This window comes from Ascaphus truei, chromosome 2 (assembly GCF_040206685.1).
Source record: "Ascaphus truei isolate aAscTru1 chromosome 2, aAscTru1.hap1, whole genome shotgun sequence".
In the NCBI taxonomy this organism is placed as follows: domain Eukaryota; kingdom Metazoa; phylum Chordata; class Amphibia; order Anura; family Ascaphidae; genus Ascaphus; species Ascaphus truei.
Genome location: NC_134484.1, coordinates 375,023,704 through 375,047,930, shown reverse-complemented (window position 1 = coordinate 375,047,930; position 24,227 = coordinate 375,023,704). Strand labels below are relative to the sequence as shown.

At 44.5% G+C, this 24,227-nt stretch overlaps 1 protein-coding gene across 1 annotated transcript in view; it reads right to left on the bottom strand.

The window, feature by feature from the left end:
- The window catches only part of LOC142487559 (collagen alpha-4(VI) chain-like), a 170,022-nt gene that overhangs the window by 19,618 nt on the left and 126,177 nt on the right, over positions 1 to 24,227 (bottom strand). The window contains exons 26-37 of the mRNA XM_075587082.1: positions 23,495 to 23,557; positions 23,129 to 23,191; positions 17,981 to 18,043; positions 17,364 to 17,426; positions 16,450 to 16,500; positions 15,183 to 15,218; positions 14,685 to 14,747; positions 7,035 to 7,097; positions 6,899 to 6,934; positions 5,989 to 6,025; positions 5,087 to 5,098; positions 4,496 to 4,989 (exon numbers count right to left, since the gene is read on the bottom strand). Coding sequence (XP_075443197.1) covers positions 4,496 to 4,989; positions 5,087 to 5,098; positions 5,989 to 6,025; positions 6,899 to 6,934; positions 7,035 to 7,097; positions 14,685 to 14,747; positions 15,183 to 15,218; positions 16,450 to 16,500; positions 17,364 to 17,426; positions 17,981 to 18,043; positions 23,129 to 23,191; positions 23,495 to 23,557 — 1,044 coding nt within the window. The remainder of the gene's footprint in view (positions 1 to 4,495; positions 4,990 to 5,086; positions 5,099 to 5,988; positions 6,026 to 6,898; positions 6,935 to 7,034; positions 7,098 to 14,684; positions 14,748 to 15,182; positions 15,219 to 16,449; positions 16,501 to 17,363; positions 17,427 to 17,980; positions 18,044 to 23,128; positions 23,192 to 23,494; positions 23,558 to 24,227) is intronic.

Genomic DNA, 24,227 nt, shown 5'->3' with positions numbered 1-24,227 from the left:
AAAATGGCTTGTACAGTACCGTCAAACACTATAAATGCTCTATGGCCTCCCAGGGAAAAATATACTATGCTCTTTATGTACTGAAACCCCAATAATGGCATTTAGATGTGATACCAACCTAGCTTTGACTCTGGATTGAGTTGACAATATCAATAAATAAAAAAACAAACAAAAAAACCCCACTTTTTGTCCAATTCATGTTTAAGTTGCTTAAGGTGTCATAAATGCTCTGTAACAGCTTCATACAAAATCTCTTCTTCTGCCACCCAGATAATGGTAACACATACAACATTTATAGCTATATTATTGACATGTACCAATGTATTTGTCTTACAACTCATGTTTTTTACTTTATGAAATGCTCCTGTAGATTACTGTATATTGGTAAAACACACGCATATAAAACTCAGTTTAAAGCAGCAGTCCAGCTGCCGTTCCCCTCCCCCCCCCCCACACCCCATTTAATATGTGCATCAATACAATTCATACAATGATAAGTAATTAGCTAAGTTGCCAATCGATCTGTTCTCCTGTGATCGATCGGCGAAGATTCGGCTCAGGGGTTCACAAAATGGCTGTCAGTCCAGCAGAAGAGGATTAAAGATGCAAAGTTCTGTGGGGAAGATCATGTGACCAGGCAGTCACTAGATACAATTGGTGCACTGCTAGAGAGAAGGCAGGGCTAAGAAATGGATGTGCCAGAGCCTGTTTCAGAAGAGAAAGGAGATGTGACTTTGTAAATGGTTGCTATAGAAACAAAAAATGCTTGTTACATTATAATACATTAAAAATGTAATTCAGAGTTGTTTAAAAAAAATGCTACAAGTATTTTCTCATAGTACAGAACAGATTTATTTAAATACACAAATGTAGGATATTGCTTGGTCTGCAGCTCTAAAGAATACTAATCTAAAATTATTAAGGGCAAGAGAAAACCCATTTGATTACACACTGCCAAGCAATGGAACATAATATATGTTTTCTAAAGGTAATGGTAATGGAACATGTTCCGCAATTACATCAAGGTAGCAATAGGGATAGAAAACCACTAGAGAGAGAATACTAGATTTTAATTTAGAAACAGTACACAGCAACTCAATGATGTACTGGACTCAGAATGCGTCCTCCCAGAGAGATAAAAGGGGATTCTCAGAGTCACTGATTCTTTGTTGACGTTCACAGATTTTTCAACAGTCTTGGATAATGTAATTTGGGCTTTCTTTGAAATTCTGCTATGTGGCAATGATATCCTTTGAGCTTGTTGTTCTGATGAAGAGACCTCTGCAGTCTAGAACACTTATGTACCAGAAAACCTTGTACGGTCGATATGTTGGTTGATTAAAAGGTATGACAGTGCTGGTCCTCTTTCTGGGACCAATATGGCTTTTAGCACCCATCAATTACATATTTATTTTATTTTAATAAAGCATCGTTGTTATTGCATTAGCAGTATACAGTGTATGTACAATTTTGAATATCCCAACACACAAGGTTACAATGGTTTATTTGGCCAGTGGGATTGACTTGGCTAGTAAGGATACTACAGTACACTTGAGTTTGGCTCTGGGGAAAATGTTGTAAAGACTGTAAAATTAGAGAAGGGTATATTTCTTTAATTGGCCTTCACTTGGTACTCACTGTACTAAAAGTTTTACAAGTCAGGATACATACTGTGCCATGTTTAATGTGCTGTACCACACAAACTAATACAATAATGGCAGCTACATTTATAGATGTGAGGGATTTTGTTAGATTTAAAACAAAGCTGTTCACTATGCAATGCCAAACAATTTAAGGCAGCATTTGCGCCTGCTCGTTATGATTTTTAATTATTCATTTATTTACTTAAAGTAGCAGCAGCAGCAGCAGCAGCAGCAGCAGCAGCAGCAGCAGCAGCAGCAGCAGCAGCAGCAGCAGCAGCAGCAGCAGCAGCAGCCGCCTTCACCCAGTTTACTTAACGTGATCACAAGTATTATATCTCAATGGAAGTTTCCATAGTGCTACACAAGCAGTGGTGTACAGAGCAACTGGTAAGTGTTTGCAGTCTGGGAGGGGAGGCACAGTCCCCAAAAGTATACAATCTACAGGTGTAGTGGGAGACAAACAGGCATAACAGTATTACAAGTAGAATAAGCGTTTATAGGAGCAATTCAATCAATATCCTACATGTGTTGTTTTTGTTTAATTACATTAGTTCTGTAGTATTAGATAATACTTACTGCATTTTTTTTTTATTATTCAACTCAATGCCATTTTTAATGAGTTTTAATATACTGAGCATCCTTTCATTTCTATTGCAGGCTTTAGCCCACCTCCCCGGCCATGCAAGATCTTTGCAACACTTTCCTGTTTGTGATAATTTGTGGCCAGTATTCCCAGCAGTTTGTGCTGCAAATAGATGCACGATTGATTGAAACTGAAAGGCAGCCATTTAGTGAACCCTGGGAAGCAGGATCATCGCAGATTAATCACAGGTGAATTAATCGATCGACAGCTTAGGTAATTAATTTTCAATAAAGGTAATCAACGGCTGCATATATTAAAGCAAAAAAAAAAAGCTGTGTGTGCTGTGCACGCGCATAGTAAGTGAAACTTCTTTGACTTTTGTCACAGAAATTGACTTATAACGCGCGTGCTCGGCACACATGTGTCAGTCAGTGTATGTGTCAGTCAGTGAGTATGTATGTGTGTCAGTCAGAGAGTATGTATGTGTGTTTGTTTGTGTGTGTGTGTCAGTCAGTGTATGTGCCTGTGCCGGTCAGTGTATGTATCTGTGCCGGTCAGTGTGTGTATGTGTGTCGGTCAGTGTGTGTATGTGTGTCAGTCAGTGTGTGCATGTGTGTCAGTGTGTGCATGTGTGTCAGCTGCGGACCCGGGGGGCTCAGTCTGAGTCTTCTGAGCAGATACCCCCCGCCCACCCCCCGGCAGCGCGCTCAAGCTCCCCCTTCCCCACCCCCCGGCAGCGCGCTCAAGCTCCCCCCTTCCCCACCCCCCGGCGGCGCGCTCAAGCTCCCCCCTTCCCCACCCCCCGGCGGCGCGCTCAAGCTCCCCCCTTCCCCACAACCCAGCGGCGCGCTCAAACCCCCCCATTCCCAGGTTGTTAGGAGCGGCGCCGGCGCCAGCCTCCCTCCTCCTGTCCATCGGCATGGCAGCGGGCGGGGAACGGCGCCGCTGCCAGCCGCTTCTGCGCATGCGTGGCGCGCGGCATGGCAGCGGGCGGCGGAACAGCGGCAGTTAGGAGCGGCAGCTATTGCCGCCGCCGCCACATGTGACAGGGGACGTGTGAGCGGAGCGGCGTCCATTACGTGACGTCACTTCCGTTTCACATTTCGCCCCCCATCTATCCAGTTTTATCCCATCAGAGGTGCCACTAAAGAAGTTTCACTTCAAAAGATTTTTTTTTTAAAGTGCTGCTTGGATTGTCTCTTTACGGGGGAACAGAATAAGTGCAGATGGGAAGACAGGGAAGTATGTTATGCATAGGTTATGCATAGGTTTAGAAGAGAAATAAAATGAGAAAATTAGTGCAATAAGTGTGGCTAGGAGCATTAGAAGGAGCGGTGATAATATAGGTGGGACTGCTCCTCTTACATTTCTGTGTAATTCTATATTTGATTAAAACAGCAAACCCCATAGCTAAAACCCTTTAAAAAAATTTAAAGGATTGGAACCATAGGAGCCTTCAGAGGTTATTCTGCTCAATTTTTAGCTTGAAGGGCCCATATGTTTCAGAGATACTGGTGAAGTTAACAGTATTACTTCCTGATTAGAAAGCGGATTGAAATGGTCATCCAATAGGAAGCTAGAACCGATCATGTTACCGCTTCCTATTGGCCTCAAATCTAGCAGTCGTGTTGTTTTCCCTGGAGGGAAATTTGAACACTGTAACTTTCCCAGCGAGTATTTTGGGAATTGTTGGGTCTCTGGAGCTGAAAAGAGCGCTGCTCAGCTCCAGGGGATCCTCAGATTCCTATCCTGTAAAAAGGAAATTACATATATGGGAGGGGATGGGGGTTAAAAAAATAAAATAATTCATTTTAGTACAGAGGTTTGCTGTTTTAAGGAAAGTAACTAGCATATAGTTCAAGGAAGAAAGTGGTCCCTGAAGATGCAGTTGTAGCCAATGTTATTGCACTCATTATCGTACAGTAAATCGATTTTGCAACTCCCGGCTCCAAATTGCAAAGCGCGCGGTAACGCATTAAAACTCGCAGGAACAGAAAGGCATTAGGGTGCGATGACGGCTGCAATAACGTTGACTACATCTATAATGTGGGGTTAAACCATTAGCTAGAACAGGGGATTTCAGAAAGAGGCAAATCTGGGAGGGACGAAATTGGTTGTACCACATATGAAGGGGAAGCTTTCAAGCAGAAATATCTATAATGAAATACTATCTATTAGTTGAGGATTTATGTATTGTCCATGCTTTAAGTTGGAGTACTCCATACATATTTTGGACAGACTTTTAACACACTGTAATATGGCTGCTTACCGAAAAGGCACTTCTGACATTGGGGACATCGCTGTAGGCAATGACGGAAGGTATGATGTTGAGCGCACTGAACTCTAGCACAGCAGTGTTTATGGAAGCTGCATCCTGGGACGGGCCATTAGCAAAGAACACCGCGACTTTCCTCATGAGGGCTCCCTGCCGGACGCGCTTGAAGATGTTCCTCCCCACAAACCTCATGGCTGCCCCAATGTTCCGCCGGGAAGATGAACTTTCTGGTGTGATCCCACGGATTGCTTCCAAGAGCAACTTTTTCCTCTGGTAGTCAGAGAAACGGATTAGGAGTTTTGTGCTACTGCTGTATGAGACTACAGCCACACGGGCACCCCTGGGGCAATTGCTTTCACTGATTTCCATGTTTTCTATCATGGATACGATAGTGTCTTTCATCCTTTGAAATGCCGCTGGCGGAACATCCTGAGATGCATCGAGGGCAAACACTATTTCGGTTGGGTAGACTGGACATTTTGAAGCACCTTGGAATAAAAACAAAAGAAAGACATGTTGTTTTCGTTTACTTATGTTCTTTTATAAGATTGTTAATAATAAATATGGGATTATAAATGTATTTACCTGAAAAGCAAGCTGTAGGAAAAAAATATAAAAACAGAGATTAGAAATTAATTTTTATTTATATATATATATTCTGTGCAGTACTTTAAAAGTCCCCACCAGCAGTGGAGATATTATTAGGGTTCTGTTTGAAATTTACATTAAAGTCACCTCATTTTTAAACCACCGAATTTTGGGTGAAATCAACATCTTAAATAGGACCATATATATATCACTGGTTACAACAGGCTTCCCGCAGGCCGTGTGCAGCCCTTGACTGCTTTACCCTCTCTCCGATGGCCCTACAACCCAGGCGCCAGTCATCGCTTCATCCTTGAAGATCTGAGATGTGGGTGTATGGGGTCATGTGAGCGCATGAGGGAGGAAAGGAAAAAGCATGCGGGTGCGGGTGCGTTGGGGACACAAAGATGAGAAGGACTTATCCAGTGCTTCAAACGAGTAGGAAGGAAGGGGCGCGCTGCCAGCTGGATCGTGTCAGCCAGCCAAGCAAGGCAACCCTAATTGGGACACTTTACAGCTGCTGAAGGTACTGAAACCTTTACTTTAGCTATACTGTACTTTAAACGACAGCGTATTAGGGAAATACAGTCAATATGGGACTTCAATTTAAATTAAAAAAATTAGATGCTGTTCATTTGTTTTTCACTGCAGAGTATATTTTCACGTACATTTCTTCAAAAGAATTTCCACAATATAAAGATTTTAAGAGATTGAGAAGCTGAAAGATAAACCTCTCTTCATATAAGGAGACCCTTTCAAAAGAGTCAAAAGTTCCAGGTTTTTTTTCATGCTTTTCAATCACTATATCACAAGGGCAACTGCAGATATTATATGGGCAGGGGGACATCAAACCATAAGAGTAGTTTTACCAATGTAACGCTTTAAAATTCAACACTACTTACGGCAATTCTCTCGTGTAAAGTTTACAAGTTCACAAGGCTGAAAAAAACATAACATACTGTACATCATTTTTTAGTTATGCGTATGCATTTTATATTTTGTTTTCGTCTAGCTGCAATCTCTCTTATTCAACACGCAACGTCCCATTTATTAATGCCCATTACACATTAATACGTTGCATAATAACATAAAAGTCCTGTAAAGCCAGGACAGCGAAATAGCTACAGTTAGGCTCAGAGTACTGTATCTGTACTGTTTCACCCAGCCTGCCGTTGCTGAAGTCTAAAGGAAACTACATGCACCGATAACCAGATCATTTTCTACTTGAGCAGCAATTCAGTATCCCATTTACCCCCATTGTGCTCAACCATTATAGTAAAAGTGAAATATCCACATGGCTCCTATAACAGGCATCATACATCCTTATTTCGCATTTTCAACAGATCGATATTCAATCCCGACTTACTCTCCCTTCAGCCGGGTTATGCCGAGAGGGGGCAGAAGTGGAAATGACAGTGGCTAACCCTCAACGTGGGGAAAGCTGTTGGCTACAGAGGATGAAGCATCCCTAAAGCACAAGGAAATTGACTTTATTCTTCCAGCTCCAGGGAAGTTATTCCATTCTACGTATGTATAATGGACAAGCAGCTCTCTACATGTCCACAGAAACTAAAATTACTTCCCCCGAGGTGACAACTGTATTCTCGCTTTTCACAGACTAATGTTACCACTAGGTCATCCCTTCTCCACAAAGAGCATTTTAACATACTTTCAACAAGGTTCTTTACAAGGTTCTAAAGAACTGTTAAGGCAGTGAGATTCTAACCATTACAGACACTGGTGTAACAATTAAACTTAGCTACACGATTGCTGACAGTGTTGATCCAATATTATTGAGCGGAGGTTACATACCATCATAGCCATAGTTCCAAGTGGTCCTTTGGAGCCCTGACAAAATAATAAGATGGTTACATCATTTTTAAAGACTATATATATATTGTAAACAACATTTGCAACATATTGTTGATCTATGTAACATGATTCTTACCCGCGACCCAGGTGGTCCTCTCTCGCCTGGGTCTCCAATTGGACCTGATTGGCCAGCATTACCCTGAAATATACAAAAACTTTTTATTTTGAACCAACACAAACAGACATGTATAATGTTTTCTTGTGGTATGTCAAAATACCAAGCAAATAATTAAGCTGGTATTGAAGAAAAAGTACTCCAAATAATGCCCTATATTTAATTGTGTACCCTAGTAGGAATAAGTATGATGGTTTTTGAATATATATTTTTTATTATTAGAGTACAATTATATTCATGTATTGCTGTATCCCTTGCAGAATTGACAACGTTTGCAGTTTGATGGTCTCATATTAAATTAGCAAGAGAAACGTATCCAATAGCTGTGGCATAGTGTAACTGGCATCTACAGATCCATCCGTTCACTTCAACGAAATGTGCCATGTTTGTTTGGTTTATTCATGCCTTCACGCATGTTGGAGGGCGTCTCACTCTTTGACTTCGGCGAGTCTCTTCTCTGACGTCTTCTTGGGTGGAGAGGCTACCATCGGATTGAGTCCCTGGCCCTCTCATAGGGTGTGACTCTTCAACTACATAGTCTCTAGTAGGAATGAAATTCAGACTCCTTGGGTCGAGGGGTCGGCTTTTTGAAGCTGCTGGAGAGTGTACATGGATGATAGGCCCATTACCCACTACTTCTTCTGGTGGTGCCACCAATCTCCATTTGTAGTGGAAGACGTTCCTTCCATGGGATCCTGATTTTCTTCCATTACAGCATTCGGAATTTCGCTGGAATCTTCCTGTTCATTTGAAGGCATTATTGGTGATGGTTCTGGTTCACTTTCCCCCACTTGAGGGATAGGTAACAAGTGATTCCGATGCCAGACCTTTACCCTTCCCTCTGAATCTCTGATGTGATATACAGGAAGGCCAGGCATCTGTGACTCCACCACGAAGGGAGCCTCTCGCCAGCGGTCAGCTAACTTGTGCTTCCCTGGTATGCCTAAATTCTGCAGGGGAACTTTGTCTCCAGGCCGAAGTTCCCTGTAGCGTACCATATGGTCATACCTCCGCTTGTTATATTCATTCAGCTTGGCCAACTGATATGCTCTGCAGAGGTTATCCTGAAGTCTTTGCACATATTTGTAGTGAGTCATGTTCGGTACCCCGTCGGTAGACACTCTTAGCCGGATATCCACCGGTAGTTGTGCCTCTCTACCGAACATCATGAAATAGGGTGAGGGTGCCATGTTTGTTTGGTTTATTCATGCCTTCAGACTTTGCACCTAAAGTTGAGCATAATATGGGAATCGTATGTACATTTTTCTACTCCTGTCTTTTTCACTGTCAGCTCAACATACAACTTTTATCTTCTCTTTATTTAAATTGAAATTACTCCTTGGTAATCCCAAAACAGGAATATTGCAATCCTCTAAATACTAAACATGTCCTCATTGTCCCATAACATTTTTTTGTGGTTTACATTGACACAGTAGCCGGCTTGTAAATATGTAACGCAAAGAACCATTCTTATGAAATAAAATGAAGGATTGTGCAGCAAATGTTTTTAAGCTGCAGAAGTCCGAGTCTCCGTCCTTATTATTGTAGCCCCCTTCACCGAAGCCTAAGGGAAATATACGCAGGCGACTACGCGTGCTGCTGTAACTGTATGCTCACAGGAGGCCTGAGCCTCCGCTTCTGGGAGCCTGGGGTGAGCTCTATCTCCTTGCATGCAGCGCCTCCACCTATGAGGGATCCCAGCGTTGACAGGATAACCCCTCACAGGAACCAATACAACAGTAGTAAGCAACAACACCATACAATGTATATAACTGATCTTTACTGTACACAATGCGAAACACATATAACACACTATACTAGGTAACAACAGTACAGTGCAGGGACCCCAAACACTGAGTGGTTCCCCCAATGTACTGAGGATGCCGTGGCACCAATAACCCCTGGTGTCCGTCCAGCAGTCCCACCCAAATGTGCGGTAGCGCTATTCCCTGTGAATGCTGGTGCACGTTCGGTACCTGCCTGGATACTCCAGTACATGGTTTAACAAATTGATCCCAAAGGGATCAAGAAAAAGACCCTCCAAATGCATGCAAGTGCATCTTTTTCTTGATTCCTTTGGGATCAATTTGTTAAACCATGTACATGTTTCCTCTATTGCACCTTGTTTATATCCCTACCTAAAGTTATAGGAGAGCAGAATAGAATATATATGTTTTCTGGATACTCCAGTACCCAGGTGCTGCTTGCAGCCAAGTGTTGAGTCGGTCCCACACCACGCGGTCTCCAACAATCCCCTCATGCCTTAGCTAAGGAATGGTCCGCGTCACGAGCTCCAGCCGGAGGAGTCCTCTCCTGAGCTGCCACATGCGACCTGGTCCCAGGCCGCAGTACACCACGGGGACGTCCGTCCACCAGCATAGGATAGCCGCAACAGGTTCTAATGTGAAGGGTTCCTATCTGAGGCCTTCCCTACAATACTGCTCTTTAGGTGTCCCATGGCCTAACTGGGGCCTAGGGCCAGAGTTCTGGCCTAGTCCAGGGGCTTACTGGCACCCTGGATGTATCTGTCCTCTCTGCTGGCTCCTACTAGACTGGATATCCCACCGGGTCTCGCGAAGGATATCCTTGATTCAAGAGGGGCACTCGCACACTTTCTCACAAGTCCTTCTGGGACTTGTAGTCATGTAGAGCCCTTTCAGGCAATCCAAAATGGCCGCTGTTTTGCCAGATACAGCGCATGCGCCGAACTCTGGAGTGGAGGCTGCGCTGTTCCCCCTGATCACGCGGGGTCCCACAGAGTAACTGGCCAGTTCCCTGCACCGGAGAAGGGTAGGGGACTCGGCTACATCCTCCCCCTGGTGGAGAATTCAACGCCCCTGCTTGAGGACAACACATAACTGGCTCTTTATATAATAAAAAATTCAAATCATCATGCAACTTAACTCTGTGTAACAACATCTAGACAATATTAATATTTCCAGCTCCAAGACAGCTGCTGAGACTCATAGTGAGGTGCCCCTAACGAATCATACGCCATTTTCATTGGAGGGCGTCTCACTCTTTGACTCAGATGAGTCTCTTCTCTGACGTCTTCTTGGGTGGAGAGGCTACCATCGGATTGAGTCCCTGGCCCTCTCATAGGGTGTGACTCTTCAGCTACATAGTCTCTAGTAGGAATGAAATTCAGACTCCTTGGGTCGAGGGGTCGGCTTTTTGAAGCTGCTGGAGAGTGTACATGGATGATAGGCCCATTACCCATTACTTCTTTTGGTGGTGCCACCAATCTCCATTTGTAGTGGAAGACGTTCCTTCCATGGGATCCTGATTTTCTTCCATTACAGCATTCGGAATTTCGCTGGAATCTTCCTGTTCATTTGAAGGCATTATTGGTGATGGTTCTGGTTCACGTTCCCCCACTTGAGGGATAGGTAACAAGTGATTCCGATGCCAGACCTTTACCCTTCCCTCTGAATCTCTGATGTGATATACAGGAAGGACAGGCATCTGTGACTCCACCACGAAGGGAGCCTCTCGCCAGCGGTCAGCTAACTTGTGCTTCCCTGGTATGCCTAAATTCTGCAGGGGAACTTTGTCTCCAGGCCGAAGTTCCCTGTAGCGTACCATATGGTCATACCTCCGCTTGTTATATTAATTCAGCTTGGCCAACTGATATGCTCTGCAGAGGTTATCCTGAAGTCTTTGCACATATTTGTAGTGAGTCATGTTCGGTACCCCGTCGGTAGACACTCTTAGCCGGATATCCACCGGTAGTTGTGCCTCTCTACAGAACATCTTGAAATAGGGTGAGTACCCTGTGGATTCATGCCTGGTGCAATTGTATGCATGTACTAGACACTAAAGGCTCTACATGCTTGCTCCAACTGGCCTTCTCAGAGTCCCGTAGTGTTCCTAACATGTCTAGTAGGGTCCGGTTGAAGTGCTCTGGAAGGGTATCTCCTTCAGGATGGTAGGGAGTTGTGTGGGACTTCTCGATACTAAGAAGCTTCAGGAGCTCTTTGATCAACTTGCTCTTGAAGTCTCTCCTTTGATCAGAGTGCATCCAATTAGGTACTTGTCCCACAGTACTTTGGTAACTGTGAGAGCTTTCTGGTCCTTGGTGGGGAACGCTTGAGCGTCTTAGGTGTAATGGTCTGTTACTACGAAAATATTCTCGAATTCTTCGAATCTGCCACGATGCAGAGGAAATCCATACAGACTAGGTCTATGGGACCAGGGCTCTTTAAGTGGCCCATTGGGGCTGCGTGTGTAGGCAGTGTTTTTCGCTGTTTGCATCGCAGACACCTCCGGCAATGGTGCTCCACTGATTCCCGCATCTTGGGTCATGTTTTAGCTTGGCGTGTTTTAGCTGGGAACCAGTATAGTTGGCCAGCGGTCTTTAGAGAGGACTGAAGAAAAGTGAGTTAGTTTCCCTAACGGGAATAGGATTTTATTTTATTATTTGTTTTGATTTAAAGGGATGGTGGGCCTGGCATATGACTTAATCCCTGTAAATAAAACCCCTGCAGTTAAACTTTTTACAGTGTTTCCAGCCTTAAATTGGGATAAAAGAGACCGCAACGTGGTGTGGGCATCAAAAAATATATATAGAGTAATCTTCTTTACCTAAAGTACAATAAATAGAAATACCACTTGTAAGCACATTCGCATGTCTCAGACAGGTCTGCAACCCTGCCTTTCCCCATTATCCCTTAGCATACAATGCTTCCACTGCAGCTAAGGCTACACTTATAGTGACAGCAACGCGACGCCAGGCTGCGGTTGCTGGAAAATCAAATAGAGATGACTTCCAGCGATCGTGACCAATCCATCACTCCGTCTCGCCGCGCTTACTACAAGCACACGCGACGCGGCAATGCATTTGTTTTGCCGTGACATTGCTTTTGCCGGCACTATAAGCGCAGCATAAGGATTCTGGGTAATGACATGCAAATGAGCACACACTGTCACCTTTTGCTTCATGTCCATTTGAACATTGACCCTTTTTAAGCTTATGCCTGCTTGATTACACAGCTTTTCAGCATAGCCAGGGTTTCAGAAATGCATAGCCAGTAAACCTACTCACAGGCAGCTATTTCAACCTTTTGGGTCTCATCAGTTATACCGGCTTTGTAACATGAAGCTAGAAGAAGTTCAACCACTACTACAATACACTGACCTTGCAAATGCATTCAATGATTAATTTGTGGGGTGTGCCACTAACTTATTAGCGAAACGCAGCCCAAACCACAAACCTGAATCTCATCCTGGGAGTACCCACATAGCCCCACCCCCTCCCAACACTGCCCACAATTTTCAATTTGGCCCAGTATCGAAGAGGAGATTACACAAGCGCTCCTCAAATTAAAACTAAGCAGCCAATGTGGACCTGACTTACTACAATCTAGGTTCCTACGACTTGGTGCCCCAGCCATTGCCAAACCAATTTCTTCCATAGTCAACTCTATCCTGTCTGCAGGCCATATCCCTAAGACCTGGAAAACTGCCAGAGTTGTCCCAATCTTCAAAAGTGGGGACAAAAACACTGTCTCAAACTACAGGCCAATCTCCCTTCTCCCAATTCTATCCAAAGTCATGGAAAAATGAGTCCACTCCCAATTAAGCGATTACTATAACAAGACTTCAGTCTGACTTTGTGAGACTCAAAAACGGGATTTCCCAAAACAAACTGTTTTTAAACACTGACAAGACTGTAACAATGGTATTTGAGACCAAGACTAAATTTTTTAAGCTGCCAGCGACTGAGCTCCAGATTAGAACCAACACTAACACCACCCTAACCCCTGTCACTAGTTTTAAATACCTGGGCATATGGTTTGACTCCCACTTAGCATTCGGGATGCACATTGATACCCTGACAACCAAGACCTATGCCAAACTAGGGGTACTTTACAGGAACAAATCCTCCCTAAGGCCTTGGCCATGTTTGGCGCTTGCTGGCGGAAGCGTGCTGATGCGCGCTCCCGATCAGCACTGAGCCCCTATAGCCGCAATTAGAGCGGCTTTAGTAGGGGCTCACCTGCGCTTCCGCGCGCTTGCGGAAGCACAGGTCTTAGTGGACCTTAAAATTCCCCCGCTTGCCGGCGAGACAGGCCGGTCACGTGAGTGGTTCGCCCAATGAGGGCGAACCAGCTCCGTGACGTCATTGGCCCGCCCCCGGCCAGTGACGCGCCCGCCCCCGGCCCGCCCCCTGACGGTCTGTCCCCCTTCTGCCCCGATCCATGTCTCCTGTGTGTGTGTGTGTGTCTGTGTGCGCGTGTGTGTGTGTATGTGTATGCATGTGTGTGTGTGTGTGTGTGTGCCTTTGTGTGTGTGTGTGTATGCATGTGTATGTGTATGTGTATGTGTATGCATGTGTATGTGTATGCATGTGTGTGCGTGTGCGTGTGTGTGTGTGTGTGTGTGTGTGTGTGTGCATGTGTGTGTGTGAGTGTGTATGCACGTGTATGTGTATGCATGTGCGTGTGCGTATGTGCGTGCGCGTGTGTGCGTGCGCGCGCGTGCGTGAATATATTTATCAAAGTTGCACAATGTTAATAAATAATTTATTCTCACAACATGTCTTTTTTTTTAAATTGATAAAATATTATATAATATACACACACACATATACACACACACACACACAGGTTCCCCAGTGACACACAAACACAGAGACCACTTCAAAGTGACACACACACACTGACAGCTACCAAGTGACACACACACACACACAGTGATACCCGCCTCCCAAGCGCTTGCTGTCTCCTCTGTCAGGACAGCAAAAAGCTCCTGGTAGAGCAAGCGAGAGCGAGCAGCAGCACCTAAGCGCTTACTATGTCCCAGGCCTAAGTCTCCTGGTCAGAAAGCGTATCGCACAGCAGATGCTAATGCCAATTATTGACTATGGAGACATAGTATATGGCTCGGCACCTCAAACCCACCTTAGCAAACTTGACACCCTCTACAATTCAATTTGTCGTTTTGTTCTCCAATGCAACTACAACACATCACTGTGAAATGCTCAAAGAACTAGATTGGTCATCACTAGAGTCTGGGCGCAAAGTTCACCTTTCCTGTCTTGCCTTTAAATTCTTTATGGGCAAGCTACCCAGCTATCTGAACAAGCTCATCACCCCTACCACATGCAGCACTTATCATCTGAGATCAGACTCCAAAAGTTCATGGTCCCAAGGCTCAACAAAGTATCCGGCCGCTCCTCCTTCTCTTACCATGCACCCCAAAACTGGAACAACCTACTAGAGACTCTCACATCCACCACCAGTTTAAGTTCTTTCAAATCTAAGGCTGTCTCACATTTTAATCTGGCCTGTAACTGTTTCATACGCCCATAATATATATTTTCTTTAACTGTGCACGCAATGTCTTGTATATAATGTATACCCTGTTCATTTATGTAACTGTATTTGTAACCATGTATTATTTGTCTTAACTCTGTGCCCAGGACATACTTGAAAACGAGAGGTAACTCTCAATGTATCACTTCCTGGTAAAATATTTTATAAATAAATAAATAATACAATGTAATGCAGCACATCACAGGCGCTAACACTGAAAGCATTTACATGTACGTTTTTGTACCGCTGTGTGCTAATAAAGTTACAAAACATACTTTGATTTTAGAATTCTTACCCTCCTTCCTCTAATTCCTTTAGGTCCTGCATCCCCAGGTCTGCCAAGATCACCATCTTCTCCCTGTTAGTGTGAATGCATTAAACCAGTGACTTTAATCAACTTTACAGTGATTCTAAGTGATGGCCACCCATAGGCCACATATACACCCAAGGGCCCACGGATAATCTGTTCTTGTTCATTTCATTGCACTTGCTCACGCAGTTAAGAGGAATTTCTCACACTACAATTCCCTTGTTTAGCTAATATACAGTATTGTTAAAAATTTGTGCAATGTTGATATTGTCATTCATTTATTGAAGCACAATAGTTTTCTTACTTTTTATTTATTTCACTAAGCTTATTCAGTATATTTAAAATTACATTACGATACCCTTCTGGCACAACTACTCATACATTTTTGCCCATTCGGCCCCTTTGGAAAAATATAGTTAATTAAAAAAACAACAGTTCTGTGTGATGAAAATACGGAGCTAGGAATGGCAATGATTTACCTACCTGAGGACCAGGATAACCAGGAAATCCTAAATGCCCCTTGTAAAACAAAAACAAAAAATGGTTTAATATGTATTTAATAAATAATACAAATATTACTGGCCTCTATTCAATATATTGCATTTAAGGATATTACACAATTAATGATACATTCAATTTAATTAACTTGAATGGGAGCTGATACAATGCATGTGCATTCCCTAGTTTCTCACTATATTGAATAGGGGGGAATGTGAATGTTTGTTAACATTGGAACACACTAGCAATGTATAATACATATCACTTTTAAATTAAACATCTTGGACCGATTTACAAGTTTAAATGACATGTATCTTTAGAGCTATTCATTACACTCTTTAGTAAAGAGCCCCAGCATTTTAATATATCCAAAAGAAAGCTGAATACTTGGTAGATTGTGATATATTTTCATTCGATCAGCATGAGCATTATTTATAGATATTGTGCAATAACAGGAGCTTCAGAGACCATGAAATTAATCGCAACATTTTTTTAAGTAGAAGCGGTCTGTTAAATAATAATAATACTTATTATTATTATTTCTTGGCCAGAAAGATTCCAAAAACTCTGAAGATGATTTCCCAGTAGACAAAGTAAATTTATTCTTACAAAGTTATCTAAAAAATGAGAGTTGATGATACATGTGTTTCTGATGTTAATTCATGGAACACAGGAAGCCTTATGTCTCACATGCTACTTAGATGTTATTTTCAGTGAGTTTGCTTCCTTGAAGAGGGTCCACAGCAGGAAAGAGAGAGAATTGCAAAATGGTAACTGGTATTAAGGGTTACTAAACTCTGCCCCTTCCTGTCTCGTGCCTGAAGATAAAGACCTTTTCAAACTACTACACAGCCTGATTTCCTGCAAGGCCTTGAAAATCTATACCAAACCCCCAACCATCTGGTTTGCATTAAAAGCCTGACTAGAATGCACTTTCTTTGTTCCATATTAATTCAAAACCTTATTGCAATTGTCTTGATATAAGTTCTCATTCTACATTTTAATATAATAAATGGATTTCTAACATGGTCACAATAGCTCAAGCCCAACAACTACTGTACCACTTATTGTCATAATGGCCCGATAAAAGTAGCCACAAGTTTCCAAGAATGCAGTAGCCTATTTTGTGACAAAAATGTTTATACAAGTTTAATACATATTACTTGAGTTGTTTCTTTTTAATACTTGTTTTTAATATAATTATCAATATGTGTTTGATAACATGAGGAAAAATACAGTTGCTTATTCTCACCTTATCTCCTCTTATACCTGGTGCGCCATATCCATCACTGCCATCTAAACCCTGCAGATGCATAATGTAAATGAAATGACTAAGGTTTAAGGAACAGGAGTCAAATAGCTAAGGTGCTCGTCTCTCAGAAGTAAAGGGTTTACTTAGGCAACAATGACACAGGACCCTGCATGCAGCTCCCCAATGCCCTAAGGCGCTACAGTATCTCACTAGAATGTTCTGAACAGCCAAACACTTCAATGTTAAGTACAGTACTGTCAAAGGCAAAACAATAGTTAAAGACAATGAATGACAATGACAGGGTACCACTGAGTTCTCAAAATATGCAGCGTCTGTCATTAGTAAAAGATTGGTGTAGACTGCAGAATAGTACATTAAACCCACTGGAGCATTAAAGGGACAGCTCCAGGTAGAGATATAGCCTGACGTCTCTTCTGCGAGACCACTGCAAAGAAACCTACAGTATTTACAGAGTCTCTCTGCATTTGGTGCAGCAGGATTCCTATTGCCAGATTTGTTATTACTGTGGTTTGCTGAGGGAGCTGAACTGGATGTAACCTTGTTACAACAGAGGATAACATTTTACTTATGTGTCTTTTGTAAATAGGGTTTCCTTCCGGTTTAATCAAAATCATGCTTATCAGATATATATATATATTTTAAAATAATGTTATCAGTTTGGCTCATGATAATGATGATAATGAATTACTTTCCAAACATAGACACCTCTCCCCCCACCCAAAATAAAACTATTTGCCGGTAGATTGTAGTACTAAAACTGTTATCATGAACACATCAGATAAACATTGTAAGAAGTAAAAGAATAGAGGAACATGGAGTTATCAGGAGCCAGCATAGTATCACATACAAAAAGGCATTTAGATTATGCTTAAAGTGATTATAATAACACCTACTGGCAAACCTCTACGGCCCGAGAGTCCTGGGTCACCTTTCTCCCCAATATCTCCTGGTTCCCCCTATAATTTAAAAGGTGTTGGTGATTAATAAGGGTTAACTTTTTACCTTTATATGGTGCAACAGCAGCTGATGGGGCTATGGAGGAGTACCTGTAATGGGTTTGATATTCTACAGAATGAGCTATTAAACAATTCCTATAGCCAGACACCTGCCACATCACGTGTGCATATACAACAGCTCATAAAAACACCAATAGAACATGTCCGTGTCCTAGAAAACCGGTGTGCATACAGAACACTACAGTCAAACAAAATCTTCTTGTGTATACAACTGCACAAAACCAAGTGCTGTCCTCTACTACAGTAGTAAAACAGAAGTTAATATAAAAAAATATGTTTTTTTCTTGATTAGTCTTTATCTTAAGACATTGTCATTTTTTTTAAACAATGTATTTTTTTTAAATTCAGTAAAACAGTGTTTTTACTAAACTGCTAAAAGATCTGCCTGTATAAAAGCAGCCAACTTGTTTGCAGTGAATCATAATAGGATTTTTATTATGGAGGTGAAAGCACTATTGAAAATAACCAGCATTAACATGATGTACGTGACTTACCTTTTGACCTTTAGATCCTGCATTGCCATTAGAACCAGGTGCACCAACGGTACCTGAACTTCCCTGTAATATCAATAACATGTTAGAAAAATCATACATTTAATGCATAAGCAGCTGAAGTTTCATCAGATGTCTAGATGAATGCATATCTTGATAGTACATAGGGTGCTGACATAACGCACACAATAAAGAGCAAAATAATGAGTGTTATCTCTGTAATGATTGTTTTCAATGGCACTACTGTTAAATAATGCGCAAGCCTAAATGCAATCAATTGCAATAACGTCTATTTCATCCATACGTGCCAGATGTGTAGGGCCGCCAACAGGGGGGAGAACTGGGACAATTGTCCTGTGCCCGGCGCCTGCGGGAGGCCCGGCTGGCTCTGGAAGTTGAGCCCGGCCAGTGATCGGGCACAACTTCTGCGTCTGTTTGCTGCCAGGCCCCAGATTTTCCAAGCTGGTGCAGTGGGACCTTCATCTCAATCCACCGCCCCCCACCGATCATCACTGAAAATTGGGACTGCCCTGAAGTCAGACCAAACTTCTGCATCCACCAACATTGGACTGGAGGTCTTCCCCCACAAGATAAAATTATTGTTGGGGTTATGGGAGGTGTGTATGCGAGGGAGGAGGAAATTGAGTGTGGTGGGATTGAGTGTGATGGGTGGGAGTATTGAGTGTGAGCACGGGGGTCAAGTGAGAGGGGGGGTTGAGTGAGAGAGGAGGGCAAGAGAGGAGTAGTGGGGTGAGTGGAAGAGGGGGGATTGAGTGAAAGAAGGGGGCTGAGAGGAGAAGAGGAGGGGTAAGAGGAGGAGGGGTAAGAGGAGGGGGGATTGAGGGAGAGAGGAGGGGCATTGAGTGAGAGGAGGGGAGAGCAAGTGAGAGGATGAGGAGGCAGAGAGTAAGAGGATGAGGAGGGAGAGAGTAAGAGGATGAGGAGGGAGAGAGTAAGAGGATGAGGAGGGAGAGAGTGAGATGTAGAGGAAGAGGAGGAAGAGAGTAGGGGGAGAGTAAGCAGGAGGGGGTGAGAAATAGGGAGGAAGAGAGAGAGGCAAGAGTGATAGAAATGGGGGAGAGAGTAGTGGTGAGAGGTGGGACGAGGAGTGAGACAGAGGGGGCAGAAAAAGGGGGACAGTGAGTCGAGGGGAAGGAGAGAATGAGAGGGGGGAGTGTGAGAAGAGGAAGAGAAATAGAGAGGGTGACAGAGCAAGGAGGTGTGTGAGAGGGGGCCAATTGGTTCTTATCTGCAGTTACATTGTATATTTTTATGTTTTCAGCACCGGAAGGTGTCATATGGCATAACATCACCTAAGTAAATATGGGTGTTAGATAGGGAATCCCTGCTTCAGCAAAATGTAGGCAGGGATCGGTGCACTTGGATAAGTAATAGATAATAGGAGACAAAAAAGAGAAGTAACCCAAGTAGAGCACTCAAGCTTCCACTCTGAATGATGAATGTGTAATTTAAACATTGTCTTTCATTGAAAACACTAAACTAAAATACAGGGTGTTAAAATGACAAACAAGACGCACAACGGATCCTATGTCGAGTGTAGTTAAACTCTGGATCCTATTAGTACTGGTATATAAAGAATCAATGATTCATCAGATACCCTTTATGGCCCTTAAATACAAAGGATCCGCACTAATTGGTAATTAGGGGGGAGATGGAGACGGTTTGTACTGCAGTAACCTCTGGTGATTGCCTGCAGTAAGGTGAAAACGCCTGTGTATTAACTGGCTGGAGTCTGCTGTATTGCACTGTTGCTAACAGACAGCAGGATAATATAAAAAAGTCCTTCTAAATGCAAACACCAATAAAGAGGAACTGAAGTGTGTACAGTTAAACACCTATACATAGTGTAGTCGTATTGTTACTGATAACTTTGTGAACCATATACTGTATAAGCATGTCACTAAATCACAATAGGGGACATATAATAAAGGAGTGTGACCTAAGGTGATAAACACGGTTGCTTGCCTTAATGCTATTTAACGATGTGCACAGAATCCCCCCCCCCCTAATTACCAATTAGTGAGGGTCCTTTGTATTTAAGGACCGTAAAGGGTATCTGATGAATCATTAATTCTTTATATACCAATATTAATAGGATACAGAGTTTAACTACTGTACACTTGGCATAGGATCCATTGTGCGTCTTGTTTGTCATTTTAACACCCTGTATTTTAGTTAGTGTTTCAATTAAAGATTATTTTTAAATGACACATTCATCATTCAGAGTGGAAGCTTGAGTGCTCTACTTGGGTTACATCTCTTTATAGTCTCCTAAGTAAATATGGACCTGTAGCTACAGAAAGAACATGCAATTCAATTGTTTTTACCTTTGCTATTCCAATGTTGTGCTCTTTACCTACATTTGCTTGATGCAGGCACTATGCATGCAAGTTATTTGGCTTCAAAAGGATATATTACAAAAGGCAGGCTGAAACTTTTAGATGCATTATTTGTATTGGTAAGTTACTACAAGGGGCATTAAACATAAAATGCAAAAAAAATAAAAATAATGCCCAGACGTCTGATGCCCCACATAAACAATATACTGGCACATAGACGACTTCAAATTGTACAATAAACACGAGGGTTGATTCTTCAGGGAATTCATAAAATTATATATATATATATATATATATATATATATATATATATATATATATATATATATATAATCGAAAATCTTGTTTGAGAGTGTCTGGAGACCATTTGATTGGTCCGTCAGTCCGCCCGCCCTCCCACGGCTCTCATTGGCCCCCCAGAGCACGCTCTCTCCTCCCACAGGCCGCTCCCTTCCCGGGCTCTCACCCTCCCCATGGCTCTCACATCCCCCCGACTCTCACCCTCCCCACGGCTCTCACATCCCCCCGATGGCTCTTACATCCCCCCGACTCTCACCCTCCCCACGGCCCTCACCCTCCCCACGGCTCTCACCTCCCATAGGCCACTCCCTCCCCCCGGCTCTCAACCTCACCCGGCGCTCTCCTCCCTCACCCGGCACTCTCCTCCCTCACCTGGCGCTCTCCTCCCTCACCCGGAGCTCTCCTCCCTCACCCGGAGCTCTCCTCCCTCACCCGGAGCTCTCCTCCCTCACCAAGCGTTCTCCTCCCTCACACACCACTCCCTTCCCCAGCGCTCTCCTCCCTCACACACAGCTCTCCTCCCTCACACGGCACTCTCCTCCCTCACACACAGCTCTCCTCCCTCACACACCGCTCTCCTCCCTCACACACCGCTCCCTTCCCCGGCGCTCTCCTCCCTCACACGGCGCTCTCCTCCCTCACACGGCGCTCTCCTCCCTCACACACCGCTCTCCTCCCTAACACACCGCTCCCTTCCCCGGCACTCTCCCTTCCCCGGCGCTCTCCCTTCCCCTGCGCTCTCGCCCTCCCTGCCCTCTGCCCTCCCTGCCCTCTGCCCTCCCTGCCCTTTGCCCCCCCGCCCCTTACCCCCCACCGCCCCTTGCCCCCGCCCTTCTACGCCCCTTGCCCCCTGCCCTCCTATGCCCCTTGCCCCCCGCCCTTCTATGCCCATGCCCCTTGGCCCCCGCCCTTCTATGCCCCTTGCCCCCCCGCCCTTCTACGCCCCACGCTCCTTGCCCCCCGCCCTTCTATGCCCCATGCCCCTTGGCCCCCCGCCCTTCTACGAACCACGCCCCTTGGCCCCCCACCATTCTACGCCTCTTACCCCCCCGCCATTTTACGCCCCTTGCCCCCCCCCACCCTTCAACGCCCCTTGGCCTGCCCACCCTTCTATGCCCCTTCCCCACCCCCCGTCCTTCCACTCCCCCCGCCCTTCCACTCCCCCCAACCCTTCCACTCCCCTCCCGCCCTTCCACTCCCTCCCTGCCCTTCCACTCCCCCCCTTCCCTTTGCCCCGCCTTCCCTTTGCCCCCCCTTCACTTTGCCCCCCCTTCCCTTTGCCCCCCTGCCCTTTGCCCCCCTGCCCTTTGCCCCGCTGCCCTTCCCTTTGCCCCCCTGCCCTTTGCCGCCCCTTCCCTGCCCTTTGCCCCCCCTTCCCTGCCCTTTGCCCTCCCTGCCCTTTGCCCTCCCTGTCCTCTGCCCTCCCTGCCCTTTGCCTGCCCTCCCTGCCCTCTGCTCTCCCGGCCTGCCCCTTGCCCCCCCCCGCCCTTCCACGCCCTTTGGCCCTCTGCCCTTCTACGCCCCTTGGCCCACCGCCCTTCTATGCCCCTTGGCCCCCCCGCCCTTCTACGCCCCCGCCCTTCCACTCCCCCCCCGCCCTTCCATGCCCCCCCGCCCTTCCACCCCCCCCCCCCGCCCTTCCACTCCAAGCCCCCTGCCCTTCCACGCCCGGGCAACGCCGGGTATATCAGCTAGTATATATATATATATATATATTGAAAGCAGTGCAAATGATCACATTAAGTGCTCACTCTTCTCAACCACAGTTTGTTCATATGAATTTGATATAATCCTGAATATCATCAACATGTACTTTCCATACACATTACTGCAGTCATGTATACTTTGAATACGGTATTAGGTACGTTTTCAAATGAACGCTACTGCTACCTAACTTAAGCTTTAGGTGCCTGGAGTCTGGTAGCACTCACTTCCATGCCTTGTGAAAGTTTCAGGAGTGATCACCTGACATCACCCTGCCTGGATGCGGAAGTAGAGGGGGGCTATGCTTTCATTTTCTAAGTGGGCTGGCCACTTCTGCAAAGCGGTCACCCCGATTAAGCCGTGAAAATGAGCACGTGCCTAGGACTTACAGGCATACCCCACATTAACGTACGCAATGGGACCGGAGCATGTATGTAAAGCGAAAATGTACTTAAAGTGAAGCACTACCTTTTTCCCACTTATTGATCCATGTACTGTATGCAATCGTCATATACGTGCATAACTGATGTAAATAACGCATGTGTAACAGGCTCTATAGTCTCTCCGCTTGCGCACAGCTTCGGCACAGGTAGGGAGCCGGTGTTGCTGTTCGGGACGTGCTGACCGGCGCATGCGTGAGCTGCCGTTTGCAATTGAGCGAGATGTACTTACTCGCGAGTGTACTTAAAGTGAGTGTCCTTAAACCGGGGTATGCCTGTACTGGGTACATTATTAGGGCAACTGTTAAGGTTAAGAGAAGTTTGAATTAGTATCTGTTTTAACATACTTGAGGTCCAGGTAATCCTTGCTGTCCCAATGGCCCTGGCGACCCAACCAATCCTGGAGGACCCTGAAAAATCGGTAACCAGTTTTATACTCCAAATATTCAACAATGTAGTCATGTTAACAATTCTTTGCACCATTGATGTCAACTTCCAAAGCCTGTAATTACTGAGATGTTAGGGTTCTGAACACAATTTTTTTTAAATTTGAATGCAAAACCTCTGACTAAGGAGTGAGCATTCACGGAAGTCCAAGACAGAAATTATATTTACAATAAAATAAAAATGAGTAAGACTTCAAATAACTGAGACTGAAGGTCTGATTCATGTAAATCGTCAGAGACTAAACAACCATATCCTAAATATACAACCTGCATGCCTTGCATTCCACGCTCTCCTCTGTTTCCCAGGTCCCCAGGAATCCCCCGCTCACCCTGTAATTAATAAGGAAGACATCTGTAAGACAATTACCCGCCTCAGTGGGTATAGAGCAAGTTGGAATAACTCTAATTTACCATGATTGTGCTGTGACGGTAGGATCAATGTGGCTCGCATATTAAAGGTTAAGTTAAGCCACTGCCCCTATCCATCTAGCTGGATACATAGGATCCCCCCTGTATATCCATCTTATTCTGGATAAAAGGGCCAAAATGTATTATCCTATATGTGTGTGTGTAAATCTTTATTCAATATAAATTGTGATGCACGTATTTCGGCATTTCTTTTGTGTGCCAGACTGGTAATTCACTTATTCAGCATGCACAAAAAGGAATTCAGGGGTTGCTAGTCGAAGGGGAAGAGGTGCTGTGTTTGGGATCAATGTGAGAGTGGGGGTGGGTGGTAGTCAGGTCTGGGAGATGTTGGACCGAAGAGCGGAGCCTTTGTTCATCCCAGACACTGAGGCACCTGTCTCTGCGGAAGATACCCAGCCGGCTGGGGGAAACGTTGCTCGGTATGAGCCACATAGACGCTGTTCTCATTGGCTGGTTTGAAATTCTTGCTATCCTTAAGCCTATCACTGTGGGCTGTCATATACGCACAGTCCCTGGACCCGATTGGTCCATCACAGGCGAGTCCTCGCTCTGTGATTGGCCAGAGCTTGGC